This window comes from Lactuca sativa, chromosome 5, assembly GCF_002870075.4.
Source record: "Lactuca sativa cultivar Salinas chromosome 5, Lsat_Salinas_v11, whole genome shotgun sequence".
NCBI lineage: Eukaryota > Viridiplantae > Streptophyta > Magnoliopsida > Asterales > Asteraceae > Lactuca > Lactuca sativa.
This window is the reverse complement of record NC_056627.2, coordinates 286325821-286339631: the sequence shown is the minus strand read 5'-3', so window position 1 is coordinate 286339631 and position 13811 is coordinate 286325821. Positions and strand designations below refer to the sequence as shown.

The 13811-nt window shown below is 35.4% G+C and overlaps 1 protein-coding gene and 1 long non-coding RNA gene across 8 annotated transcripts; both read right to left on the bottom strand.

The window, feature by feature from the left end:
- Positions 1-2464: 2464 nt before the first annotated feature.
- On the bottom strand, positions 2465-4044 carry LOC111910240 (protein GIGANTEA). 4 transcript variants are annotated; one of them, XM_023906040.2, is made up of 5 exons: positions 3949-4044; positions 3477-3805; positions 3099-3218; positions 2835-2889; positions 2465-2691 (listed from the first exon to the last, which is right to left on the bottom strand). In XM_023906040.2, exons 2-4 carry the CDS (start codon positions 3687-3689, stop codon positions 2857-2859), a joined length of 366 nt encoding a protein of 121 aa, XP_023761808.2. In that variant the 5' UTR covers positions 3690-3805; positions 3949-4044; the 3' UTR covers positions 2465-2691; positions 2835-2856. The 4 variants fall into 4 exon arrangements, with proteins under 4 accessions (XP_023761808.2, XP_023761809.1, XP_023761812.1 ...); XM_023906041.2 differs by having other exon boundaries at positions 2835-2885; XM_023906044.2 differs by having other exon boundaries at positions 2835-2885; positions 3477-3793.
- A 309-nt stretch (positions 4045-4353) lies between these two features.
- Positions 4354-12841, bottom strand: LOC111910241 (uncharacterized). 4 transcript variants are annotated; one of them, XR_008232557.1, is made up of 9 exons: positions 12428-12841; positions 7457-12263; positions 7219-7315; positions 6456-6681; positions 5970-6016; positions 5183-5882; positions 4663-4740; positions 4478-4573; positions 4354-4390 (listed from the first exon to the last, which is right to left on the bottom strand). It is a non-coding gene; the product is annotated as an uncharacterized LOC111910241 (long non-coding RNA). The 4 variants fall into 4 exon arrangements; XR_002856471.3 differs by having other exon boundaries at positions 7457-12841; XR_006192933.2 differs by having other exon boundaries at positions 6456-6629; positions 7457-12841.
- Positions 12842-13811: the final 970 nt, after the last annotated feature.

Below are 13811 nucleotides of genomic sequence, written 5' to 3'. Positions count from 1 at the left end.
AACTACTTCTGTACCAATAACCATTGCTCCTCTCCCAACTATATCATCCCAATCACCCACAATGATTTTAGTGTCCATACCCATTTTCACAAATTCCACGATTCCACCCCAACCCTCTTCTGCACCTGAATGTTCGGTCAAAGTATCTGATACGGGGGCTAATACTTCAGGTTTTTCAACCCATGTTACACCACCCATCTCTCCCATTCGCACTGATGATCCGGAAATGCTTTTCGGAGATGATGATGATGAAGATTTGGAAGCGTTCTCTTTAAGTCCTTTTCAAATAAGGATTGATAATGACGATGATGTTTCTACTTCAAAAGTTGAGTTCAAGTCTATTCATGAGAAGCTTGATCAGTTGTTTCTCGCATCTAACGCTTCTACTTCTGAAGCTTATTCGAAAGTTGTTGTTGAAGCAATCCTTGAGCGAGTCACAAAGGAGCATACTGCCAATTCTTCTACTTTCTCTAAGGCAGTTTCGGATTCTGCTGCTGTTTGCAAGGATACAACTAAAAAAGTCGATAAACTAATTACTGATACAAGGGTATTCATGGACGAATACCAGGTTACCTACAACAACAACACCTGAGCAGCGAACAAGGCTATTCAAAATTTGGGTGCTATTTTCAAAGCAGAAAAGGCAAGCTTTGCTGAACTTCGCACCGACTTCAAGTTCGATCTTGAAGCAGTCCAGGCCTCTGTTGATGCGAGACTCTCAAAGCTTCAGGCAGACTTGGAAATGGAGAGCAAGATCATGGATGCTCTCGCACTCAAAGAGGAAAAGTGTGAAGTCTTGGAAACCAAACTTCACTACACTCAAAAGAAGTTCAATGATTTGCTAGTAGGAAAAGCAGTCATCCACAGTTGCATTTCTGATGTTAACGAGCTGCTATCTGATATCATTGAGACCCGTGATCCTATGATTGCTATCACCGTCCGAAAGCATCTGCTTGAAAAGCTGAGACCGGTGTTCGCAATGTTGCACTGTTTGGAGGGTGTTTCGATGCCGATGTCATTTCCGAAACAAGGAGGAGAAGGGAGCTCAAAAGTTCATACAGAGGATGTCAAACCCAAAGTTTCAGTTAAACCTCCTTTCATCAAGCAAGATCCAAAAGACAAGGATCTGTTATTCAGCAACGAACCCATCATTGATCACAGTGAAGACGAAGAGCCTGATGAAGCTGAGCTTCAAAGGCGGAAGGCTCGTGAGACAGAGATTGACGAACATGCTCGCATCGTCAGAGAGGATGACGAAAAAAGAAAGAGTTGAAAAGGAAGCTCAGGCCACTCTTAAAAGTAAAATGCTATTATTTTCAAAGTGGACCCTGAAGCGCATGCAGAACGAAGCTATGGATATGCCAAGTCAGTATTGGTTGGATCCTATTGCTTCCTTTGATGTTCAGAATTCACAGGATTCACAGTTTGACCTTCCCATCACACCGAAGGCGTTCAGGTTTCGTGACTTCATAAAGGTTGCCAGTGTTCCTTTCTCGGATAGCATCGGGTATCAACTGTTGTTTTCCTTATAATTGTAACATATGAAGCCCCAGTTCGAGACCTGGAGTGCGAGCAAAATTGTAGCTGTGAAGGTTACTGGATGATCGAGACTGAAAGCCTCCCTGATGTGAAGTTTAAAGTTGCGAGAGGATCTGCACGTCAAGCCTGCGAATTTACTCACGTAGATCTGCCATGCTTGAACCCCCATAAATGGATGGTGATTTTCAACATTTTGCTGTGAGAAAAGGAGAAGTACGAACCGGTGTTTGCCCATCTTCAGATTATGATCAAGTCTTACATTCAGGAAGTTGGGTCGATGGATGTGGCAATTATTGCGGTTCTAAGACAAAAACCAAGTGTTGTTCCAAAAGAAGCTCTGAAAGACTTCTAGAAGCTCAAGCCCGGAAAGATTTACAAGGAAGGATGGTTTGTAGTTTACACTGCGAGAGATCGTCCAAGTGTAGATCGTCGCAAGCTATACTTTCATCTTGAAGACAAGCACCTGTTTGCTACTTCTTGTCTGGAATTCATTTTGGAACTTGTTGCGAAGTCACTACTAGAAAAACAGCCTTTTGGGACATGCAATGTGTGTCATAAAACGCTCAGACGACGCGCAAATGCGTGTCAAGGAAGGCCCTGTCATAACGAGAGACGACACGCTTTTGCGCGTCGTCTATTTACGACACGTATTTACGACACACATTTACGACGCGCGTTTACGACATGCATTGCATGTCAAGGAAGGCCCTATCATAAAAGAAGATGACACGCTTTTGCGTGTCGTAACCTTACGACGCGTGTTTAAAACACGCATTGCATATCATTAAAGCCCCTGTCATAAAGAAAGACGACACACATTTTTGCCTGTCATAATTTTAAATGTTTTAAAAATTATATATTTTGATAGGTTTAGTAATTTTTCAAATTAAATAACACATTAAAAGTCTTATAATACAAAATAAAATACAATAAATAAGAAAGATATTTCATTCTACTAATATTTCAAATACAAATTATCATTCCAACAGTAAGTAAATGTAATACATTGCTAATATTGCAAAATATTTATTATAGAAAAGCAAAACATGTAAAACGTTAAAAGGAACCCATGAGTAATTTATCCTTTGAAAATCTTCATGGTAACTTTAAGTGTTGCAACCTCACCATGGTATTGAACTTCGCCACATCGACCTAAGAAAAAAATTGCGTATAAATATCAAAAAATAAGATAGGAGCCAATCATTCTATGACACAAGGAAAAATATCACTAGAGAACTGTGAAAAAAATATGAAACAAATGAATGAAAGTGCGTTGCTATTTCTTTAATACTTACTGCATAGAGTAAGACTTGGTCATCATCCATAGTTTTGAAGGACATTGATGTCTGCCTATGTTGCACACGAGAGGTATGTTAATAAACAAACCAATGAAGGCACGTTGCTATTTCTTGCATTTAACACAAACTAATACAAATCGTGTAGAATCTCCTAATTTATATAGGTAATCTTCCAAACTCATTTGATACATGATCGCAGTCCAAATAAGATGATGGGATTAAAATTTAAAATAAGGTTTTCAGTTGTAGATTATTTGTAACCTGAGCATCAGATAAGTAAATTCTCGGATGATGTGGAGTGGCATCTTGTTCCATAACTCTCAGTTCTTGAGCAGCACTTTCAAATACCCAATCTGGTAGAAGAATCATGTCCACCAACACCTGGAAAGATATACATTTGGTATTTAAGGGTTGACCAAGTCAAAAGAAAAACGTAGGAGAAATATCTTACGGTAAGATTTTTAACATAATATCCTAATAGTTTAACGACCCAATTTATTTAGACAAGAACATACCAAGAAATGAATCTAGCACAATCAATTATATAGATATTAACAAGATAATATAAAAAGAAAAACAAAGGTTACCCCATATTCTAAAAACTAAAATTTTGACTTTTAGGTTTTCAGGTAAACTTACCCGCATCCTAGACGCATAATCTTCAGCTGCCCTAAGAAGCTCGAGTAGTTGAACAATAGCATCAAGAGCATCTGGAGCCCATGAAGGTGGTGCTTCTAATAATCCAAGAAGAAGTCTTCGAGTAGCACTTGGACTAGCAATAGCATAGTACCTATGGAAGAGCCTTGCATAAGGCTCTAAAGCGGGAAGCCCTGTAACAAGATGCTCATCCATGGCTGTTGTTGGAGGAGGAAGTAATAGAGCAGGAACAACAGCTGCAGATAGAGTAGCGGTTTCATAACAAGCAACTTCCTCATCACATACACTTAAAATTACACCTGCGCCATTAACTACCAGGGATAACAACATGCACAAAACTCACAACCTGACTTGCCAATGCTAGATGTTTTGATGTAATTGACTTTAAACCAAACACATGGAAAATGCCAATTAAACTGGATTTAATATTTTTTTAAACAAAAAAAAAGGTTACCTGCAAGGCACCAACACTAAGAAGAAGCTGACAAGCCCTTGTGTTGAAAAATTTCAACATTTCCAGAACACGATGAATAACTTCAAATGAAAGTGCTGGCAAAACAATATTCATATCAATGTACTCTGATAACATCTTCAACAGGAGTAATCCACTAAAAAACAAAAATATATCAATATTCTATAATTCTACACCAAATTCATATATATAAATTAGGTTAGTTTACAGTCGATTACTAACCAGTTTACCTTGGTGTAGATGGCATTAACTATGGATGCTTTCCAGATCCACGTGAAGAAGCCATTACTAAACACAAAATTTTACTATTGTGTTAATTTTTATTATCCTTCTTTCAAAAGTTGTATAAAAAAAACTTTTCCACTTACCAAGAGAAGGTGGCTTCAGTTCCCCTGCATCGTATTTTCCCATAACACCCCCACACCTACATATGTTAAATAAGTAAGAAAAGGTAATAGTCATGAAAACACACAAAAAGAACTTTTTTTTAATAAATTAAACAAGCACTTACCAATGAAAGTAGTCGCTTCTGATACCTAAAGGTGCAACAAGCAATAAATCAGTGCTCCAAGGAGACATCTTTAGGGATCTTTTCATTTCCCTCCCCCTGTTTCAAAAATAAATAAATAAAATGTACCAGGACCTTCTATTTTCTTTATGGCTCATAATTATGTGAAATTATAAAGTAGAAACTACCATCCACCTGATTCTTGATCCCATCAGTTGAACTTGATGCACTTTTTTCTCCATATAAGCATGCCCCAAGAAGAACACCTGCATGATGAAGTTTCCATTAGTTCAATATAATATTGCCCCAAACCCGAAAAAGTCATATGCAACTGTTCTTTCTGGATTTCTGGATTATGTCTAGAATATTTGTATGATGTATACACAAAAACATTCTATACATAATAAATACTATATGCTAATCATCTACCTTTCTTTATCTCCAAAGAATCAACTATACAAGACAAAATGAAACATACGTTTACAACTACCATTAAAAAAATGAACAGCAAAAAGAAGTTTGACAAGTAATATCCAACATTTCATATTGCTATCTAATTGTAATTATGAAAATCAAGGACCATGAAGACAGAACAACATTTAGAAGCAAAAAAGATTAATAGGATAACTTAATCCTATGTACAGCTCATCTAATGTTAACTATGAAAAGGATATCATGTTATTGGCCAAAAAAACTTATGATATGTACCACTAATTATGTTCCATGATCCATCAGCAATCTCATCAAAAAGTTGGGTCCACCCCCATGATGAATACCCCACAAAAAGCCAGTAATCAGTCATTCAACGATTGTGTAACTTGAGATTTTATATTAAATTGATTGTGGCCCATTGATCAAGGAAGTAGATGTCTAGTAGAACTTCATGGTGTTCATCGTTTCCAGAAGATTCTCGAGTTAAGGAAACAAGTGGGAGTTCATGTGCTATGACAGGACCACCGTAAGATAGTGGTGCCTCCTTCAGGGAATCCAACCCTTCCTCGAGTTGTGTGATTGTATCCTAGCTGATGTGTTTGTTTATGATCAGACCTTGAAATACAGTAGTTGTGTTGACTTTTACAATGAAGATTTTGGATTTGGAAAGTGGATTTATACTCTGAAGCTTTTAGGTTGCAACAACTAATGTGTTTGTTTATGATGGTAGTATTTCTTGTACAGATCTAGTAGGGTCGTATGGTGTGTGAGGTACGATGTTGTTTTTGGTGTCTGACTTGTGTGTATAGGAATAGGACCTATCTTTTAGTAGAATCTCATTGCTTTCCTTTAAATAAGACTTGTTTTTGTTGACTGACTTGTGTGTATAAGAATAGGACCAATAATGTTCGGTTATATCACTTGTTGCATCTGCATTATCATCAATCGGTTTCAAGTTGCCACCTAGCACCAGACCCTGAACAATAATTTTAGTTAGTGGATGATTAAATTAATTCAAAACAAACAAACAAACAAAGTGTAAAATTTCACTATATTGACACACCTGCAATAGAAGCTTGTGGACTTCATAAACGTTTTTAACATTATATTCTGTAAGATTTTCAACAAAAATCAATAACTTAATAGTTTCAATCCATACTGCAATGTTTACTTTAACACTTTTTTTGATAATTTCTTCAAGGCTTTATATAAATTTACTTATTATTAAATTACATAAGAATTATTTATGAATGTTGTTCAAAATAACCCCTTGTTGAAGAACCCACTTCAGATTGCATCCTCTACTTGATATCCCAATTCCTTATTAAACTATTAAGATTCATATATGTAACATTTTTTTATATAAAGATTTAACAGTTTAAAGTTTAAAAAAAATGTGATTAGCTTAAATAGTTAGCAACTCTGCAGTAACAGATCACAGATGTGACCGTATTGCTGGAATAATTAGCAACTCTGTGGGTATGTCATTTCTTTCTTGAGTTGAGTCAGAAGAAAAAAATCAGAGATATCCAAGAATTTAAGATCAGACCTGTTGTCTATGTCGCTCTTTAGTAACAAAATGCTGCATCGGGTATGGCCCGCATCATCAGGTTTCAAATGGGTTGTTACTTTGTTTTTTCTTTTTTCCATGTGGGGTACCAGTTAATGGACTTGAATTTTCCAAAACGTAATCAAGCATGTGTTGTACCATTGATGTGGAAACCTGTTTATAGCTTAGTAATTCAGATTTGACCCAAGATGGATGTACATGATTCCTGAAATAAAGTTAAGCTCCATGATTCCCGAGATGAAACCTAATCATTTTGAAATTCTAAACCAGTTATAGACTTTGTTGTAGCTATAATACTAATGTTACCTTATTACATCATTATAACGTTTTATTACAACTTTCAAAATTTTCTACATTAAATGAAAAATTCAATATGTTGTTTTAATGTTGACACTTGAGAGTATGTCTAAGCTCCCTATTTTGAGGACATCAATACAAAGAGTCTAATGGAATAATTGATGCAAAGATGTATTGCAACAACCTTTATACTCTCAGAGTTGTAATCCATCCCTAACATCATACTCTCATTATTTCCCTAATTGGAACAGGAGAAGGGGAAAAATTATCCCATGGAGAACCAGAGCGACCCATAGGAGTATTGCCACCATAACAAGGAGAAGGTAATCATACATCAGATGAAGCACAAAGTAACATTTGTGATGGTGAAGGTATGGAAATAAAACAACAAAAAAACAGAAACCCTAACCGACCTTGGTCGTTGAGATGATGAGGGAGATTTTACCTTGACGCAACACCCTCCATGGTGTCAAGCTCAATCTCTGCAGCCCTACGATCTGCCATAATCTGATCCAAATCTCTCTCGTCTTCCAAAGAATCGTCTAACCCAACCGACATGAGAGTGTGGGGAGGTTTCAAGAAGAACGGAGCAGAAGCAACAACACAAAATTTAACATTAGGTATCGAGGGCTAATCTAGTTCGATTAAAAAGGTTATAAAACTCATAATAAAGGAAGACAAACCTGTGGAACAAATAAAGAAGCAGAATGTTGATGGTGATTGACCATGGAGTTTCAAGACCTTGACTGTAATGGAGCTGTTGTTCTACTTGATATGGAAATTACTCGAAATTTGTAGTTGTGATACAACTCTTCTATTGATTGAGAGGCTGAGAAAGTACTTGAGGAACTGAAGATCGAGAGAAGTAGATGGAGGGTTTATGAACTGAAGCCCTGGTTCCAATAATAGTCGTGTTCTAACAATTGTGCCCCTTTGATCAATTTCATGGCCTGGTGACCAAAAAACTTTTGATTTCACTAAGAACCGGAACCCTAGTTCCAACAATAGTCGATTTTTGGTATTTGATTGTGAGAGAGAGAGAGAGAGAAGAACGATTGAAAGAAGGTAGAGGAGAGCATGGCGACTTTTCAAACTTTTGGAATTTCATTTCCCCCGCAAACTTCTAAAACGAGTGTTTATGAAAAAAAAATATATAAAGCGACGTGCGCACACGACACACATTTTATCATATGCGCCCTCCTTATTTTTTTTGGACACCAATTTTAGGGCACGCACAAATGTGTGTCCTCTATCCTTCAAATTTTATAAGATATGACATTATTTTTAGGACGCATTCTTTTGTGTATCGTAAATCACTGCTTGTCATTGTTTGCGCGTCATTAAAGGCTGTTTTTCTAGTAGTGAGTATAAGGGAAACAACAAAGATGATGTGAAGTGTTTCACTGATGTGATCACTTGGTATATTCATGTTCACAAGCTGCTGCTGAGTTTCATTCCTAAAGTCTATGAAGTGCAGAAGCAAATCTTGAATTAACATGGCCATGGTTTCACTTAACGCAAAGGGGGAGCTTATTGAAGATATTGTGTTGCGTTATTGGGCCTATGTTATTTGGTCTATTTTGTAATCATGGTTTGGGCCTGTCCAACCGTGTTTGTCTTTCTAGGGTTTAGTATATAAGGTGCATGCATGCATCCTTGTCTTTCTAGGGTTTGTCTTTCTACAGAGGAAGTTCTTAATCAAGCTCTTCTGAGGTGTGACTATATTTTAATCATTTGACATACGGATTGATTCATTGATTGTTCTAGTATTTATTGTTCTTGTTTATTCACCTGTTAAAGATCTAATCGATCTAAAGAGTTCTTAACTCATCGTTGTCTATTAAGTTAATGAAAAGGATTATATCTAAAGTTTCGAACCTTGTTCTTTAGGGATAAAGCTCTTAATGTGAAAATGGCTTCCTGGCATCGACCAAAACGTAGCCAAGGAGGTCCTATCATGTGGTGGTATCCTGCATGTCGAATTTTTTGTCTTGACATGCCTATGACGTGGCCAAGAGGTCTCAACGGTGTAGTTGAGCGTTGACTTTTGTTAATCATTGACTTTTGGCCGGTTTGACCTTGGATTAAACTTGCAAGTTTTGGGTTGAGGATTGATCAGAGCAAGGAGTGAGAGTGTTGTTGTGCTTCTCTAGTTCTACGATTAATGTGATTTTTCTCACTATGCCACATATGACATTTTATATCATTTACATGATAGGATAGATGTACTATTAGAGTACGAGCATGCTAGTTGATCTGGATAATTCCTTGGTATGTATGTGAAGTATAGGACACTTGGTGTCATGTTGTGCTAGACTTTCTTCATGACTTGTAACACTCGATTCAAATACCTTTCAGTTTAGACCCATTGGTGTGTTGATGTTTTGTAGAATTGGTCCTTAGGGGGCAGAATCACCAACTTTAGGAAAGTTGGAGTACGTTGGGCGTACTCCTTATACGCTAGGCGTACTAGCCGATGGTTGTCGTGGAGCTCATCCACGTACGCAGGGCATACATGGAGTACGCTTATCGTATGTGAGCAAGTTTGAACCCTAATTTTAGGTCTTGCACCCTATCTAATCCATATTATAGCCTCATTTGATCATTTCTAGACCAGCCTCCACATCCAAAAACCCTAAATTCATTTCATAGCCTTTTGTTGGTGCTTTTGAGCTCCTGTGAAGCTTTTCTAGTGGTATTTTGTGCATCTTGAAGGGGAAGGAGAAGGTTGAAGACTCATCCTTTAGAGAGGAGCTTAGAGATCCAACCTTAGCACCTCCATTTCGTGGCTTGTGAGGTATAAAGCTTATAGCTTGTCAACTCATTTCATAGATCTACCCCTTGGCTTGTTTTGGCTAATTTGGTCCCCCTTCGTTGGTGCTTGTGAGCTAAGGTCGTTTATGGAGCTTATCCTTGTAGATCTGGGCAAATTAAGGGTTTCTTAAGCATAAAGGTGCAAACTTTATGGTGGTTTCGGTTTCATGCATGTGTTAAGTCATTTATTAAGCTCTTTTGAGCTCTAGAGCCCCATTAAGCCATGCTTGCATGCAAATTTGGCAATTTTACGTGATAAACCACCTTAAGGAAGTCAGATATGAGTTTGGGTTGAAGTCTTAATCGATTAAGAGCTGAATAATGGAAGTTGGCCATGTTGGTGGAGTACTCTGGATGTATAAGCAGGTACGCTACGCGTACAATCCCTAAAGCGAGTACGCCAAGCATATGAGCTGAGTACGCCCCGCGTACTCAGTAGATTGGGCTTCAAACTGTTGGGCTCACATTCATGGGCCCGTTTTTGGACCTTGGTAGTCTTGGCCCTTGTTGGGCCATCACAATTCTATTTTTGGGCTGATGCTTTTTATTGGACTCCTTTGGTTGAAGGTCGATGAAGGAATTTGGGCTCGATTTGGAAAATTGGGTCATATTTCGGCTTTGGGTGATTATTTTGGAAATTGGGCTTTTTGGATAGTTGGATTAGGCTTTGGCCTTTGGCCAAGTTAGAAAAGGGTAAAAAGGTCTTTTACCTAGGGTTGTGTTTATTTAAATAAATTAAAAAATCAAGGGAAAAATAGTTTTTTAGGTAAAATATGGACCAAACGCATAACAAAAACAAATAATATGGATCTTCCGAGTTCAAAAATATAAGTTAGGGACCAAACACACAAATTACTGTTAACCATAACGACCATTCGTGTAATTTACTCAAAAAAAAATAACTCATAGAAATATGTAACCGAGGTCACAACTTATAAAAAATCTTAATGACTTAAGAGTTCAAAAGTGGTTCCAAAAGAAAATGAAATAAAGTGGGCCCATCGTCATTTCCATGACCAAAAACGGAAGCTAATTTTTTTTTTTCATAACCCCCAACATAACCCATTACTGATTACACTCAACAATTACTATTAAATAATAACAATAATAAAACACAAAAATTAATTGGGTGGTATCTTGCACAAAAACTTTATCCAATTTCAAACCAATCACATATAAAGTACAAAAACATGAAACGAAGATCTTGGTAAGAAATTTTACGGCCATAAACGTATTACAGTGGGAAAAAAAACATCGCTGCATAAAACAACCTTAACCCTTACTGGCAACAAACTTGACGCAATTTGTTTTATAATTTTAGACATACTTTTTCTTAAACCTTTTGGTAAAACTTTATAAAAAAGTTATTTCCCAACCTAAATGATTTAAATAAATTAGAACTTGGACTAAAATGGATCGTGCTATTTTGGGTGGAGGATAACAATTGAATTTCTCCTCTCAACAACCCCAGTTATGTTTTATTTATTATTAATAATTAATAATGGTTTCCTTAAACACATATCTATATTCATGGAGCAAAAAAAGAACTTCAACCCAAATACTATAATCTTGTTCAATTTTCTGACAATTGAACTACTTCCGATTAAACAATGTCGATGAAAACTTTTGTTCATTAAAAAAAAAAGATTTAAAAAATGAGAATGTAAAAAGACAATTCAATATATATTGTGCCTCTCATACCACTTGTTACTATAATACTATAAACCATAGATGGAACAATATTATTGAATCATCAAGATATAAAAGAAATACGTACTTTTTGTTTATTGATCAATTGTGACGTCTTCTTGATGCGGAATTCGGTCGACAAAGTAAAACTTGTGTAATGGTCTTCTTTAACAAAGACTCTTAGCATTTCTTCAAGCAATCTATGCTGATGGGATCAATGATTATGCGAGAGATTGATTTGTATTCGGCAAAATGTGAAAGTGATTCGTACACAAAAGTGTTTTTTTGTCATACATAACGTTTATGCATTATATAATTCTACAATACAACATTTTAAATCACTAATTTTTATGTATGAAGAAAAAATGTTATATACATGTCAAATGTTGGGAATCATCCACTATTTATATATAAATATTAGAGTTTCCATTAAACTCTAATTTATAAAACTAATTAAATGACAATGAATAGCCTTTTATAACATATCAAGCATATAATGCACATTTAATAGAATATTAATTTTTAATATATTTTATGAATAATTAGATATTAGAAATTACTAACACTACCATATGTTCATCAAAATATAATATATCTCCAAACAGGGACGACTCAACGAGATTGAGGGCTCTAAGTCAACCAAAAATTTGGGGCTTTTTTGTCTAAATTGTACTTCAATTCTATAAGTATAAAAGTGAAGGTTATTTTTTTCTATTTAAACTTCCATACTTGCATAGTTTTAATTAAATAGAGAACTCAAACTTATAGGATTATTTTGAATATATACAACTCTAACATGGAAATCAAATGAACAAGCCACATGCATAGAAAACGATCAATAACCAACATTCTTTAGCTTCAAGTTACATAAACAAAGGGACAAAGAAATCGAAAATCACTAAATCAAACTTCCAGTGTTATAATTAAAAGGACAACATTCCTTAGCTTCAAGCAGCAAGCCAACAACTCAAAATATGAGTGGAAACACTAACACAAAAATCAAAAATCAATGAGAAACAAAGAAACCGAGCATTAATCAATAAACAAAAAACAATGGAAAATTAGATAATGGGAAAAATTAACCCTAATCCTCTTTTAATCCTAATAGAAAACCAGATGAAAAAAAAATTAAGTGAAAACACTGCACATACCTTGAGTCAATGAATCATCAGAGATTTTTGAACAATGAAGAATCAGAGAAGCGGAGAGTGGAGAATGAAAAAATTACAGCGGTTCAGGGAGCCTTTCAGTGTTCAAGAATCGAGATTGTAGAAGCCCAAAATTGATAATCAATATTCAAAGTGCGAGAATGGAGAAGGAAGGAAGAAGAATAGAAGTGTGATTGTCGCTTTTGATTTGAGTCGTCAGGCGTGCATATCAGTGAATGGAGGCATACATATCAGCGAATGGAGAAGAAGGTATCAAAAATCGGACATTAAAGGATTTGGGTAAGTAGGGGGCCCTTTACAAAATGGGGCCCTAAGCCCTTACTTAACTTTCTAATACATTGAGCCGGCCGTGTCTCCAAAATATCACCCTCACCATTTTATCCAATACTCACCTTCTCTAAGTAGCTCTCTTCATTATTACTGTTATACGTGTATATTGGATAGCTATAAATAAACTTATAAAAATCAGATAATCAAACTCAATTTAAATATATCATTATTAATATGTTATTGTCTATTTTAGACAAGTTACCAGATTTTAGGGTTGCCATGAGCCCACATGAGAATTGTGAAGGTTTCAGGGTCTTGAATTCCCAAACTTTCGTAAAGTGGAACATCTTTATTTGGTCCCATATCGCCATTAAAGATTTTGTCGAGGATGTTTTTCAATTTTGTTTCTAAAGGGAGGTGAATAAGAGTTTCGAAGTTCGGGTGAGAACCCATTATAGTTACTTATTGATAAGTTTTGACATAAAATAGCCCATTAACTAATTCAAATATCCAATAAATATTAGAAAGGAAAATAAAAAAAGATAAATGTGGTTATATTGATTTTTTGACATTAAATAACCCAAAAATTTCTAGTTTCAATAAAATTATATATATATATATATATATATATATATATATATATATATATATATATATATATATATATATATATATATATATATATATATGGGAAAACCGAATATGTGGTTGTCATGTATGTAATATTAGGTATAGAACCATCAAAATTGACTTCATTTTGATTAATTAACGCTACTTTTTTCATTGTTAGCTTCTTCCTATTACTTTTGGGTTCATATTATTTATGATTTAGTATTTTATTCCCAACATCTATGCATTTCAAATGTATTGTTTATATTAGACTCACTACAAAAAAATATGTCATTTAGTGGCACACAAAAAGTGCCGCTAAAAGTCCAAAAAAATGCCACTAAAGGTTTCTCAAAGAATCATCGGCACGCTTAATAAATGTCACTAGAAACGTTCCTACTACAACCTTTTAGTGGCACTTTTTGTTATTATTGCTACAGTTTTTAGGCTTTCAGTGGCACTTTTTATTTGTCACAGTAAAACAAAA

Excerpts from the sequence above, each read along its gene's own strand:
- LOC111910240 (XM_023906041.2), bottom strand. The coding sequence starts at position 3,689 with ATGGATGAGCATCTTGTTACAGGGCTTCCCGCTTTAGAGCCTTATGCA. Across the intron at positions 2,886-3,098 it reads TTTACTTATCTGATGCTCAG|ACATCAATGTCCTTCAAAAC; the intron begins GTTACAAATAAT and ends CAACATAGGCAG. Across the intron at positions 2,692-2,834 it reads ACCAAGTCTTACTCTATGCA|GTCGATGTGGCGAAGTTCAA; the intron begins GTAAGTATTAAA and ends TTTTTTTCTTAG.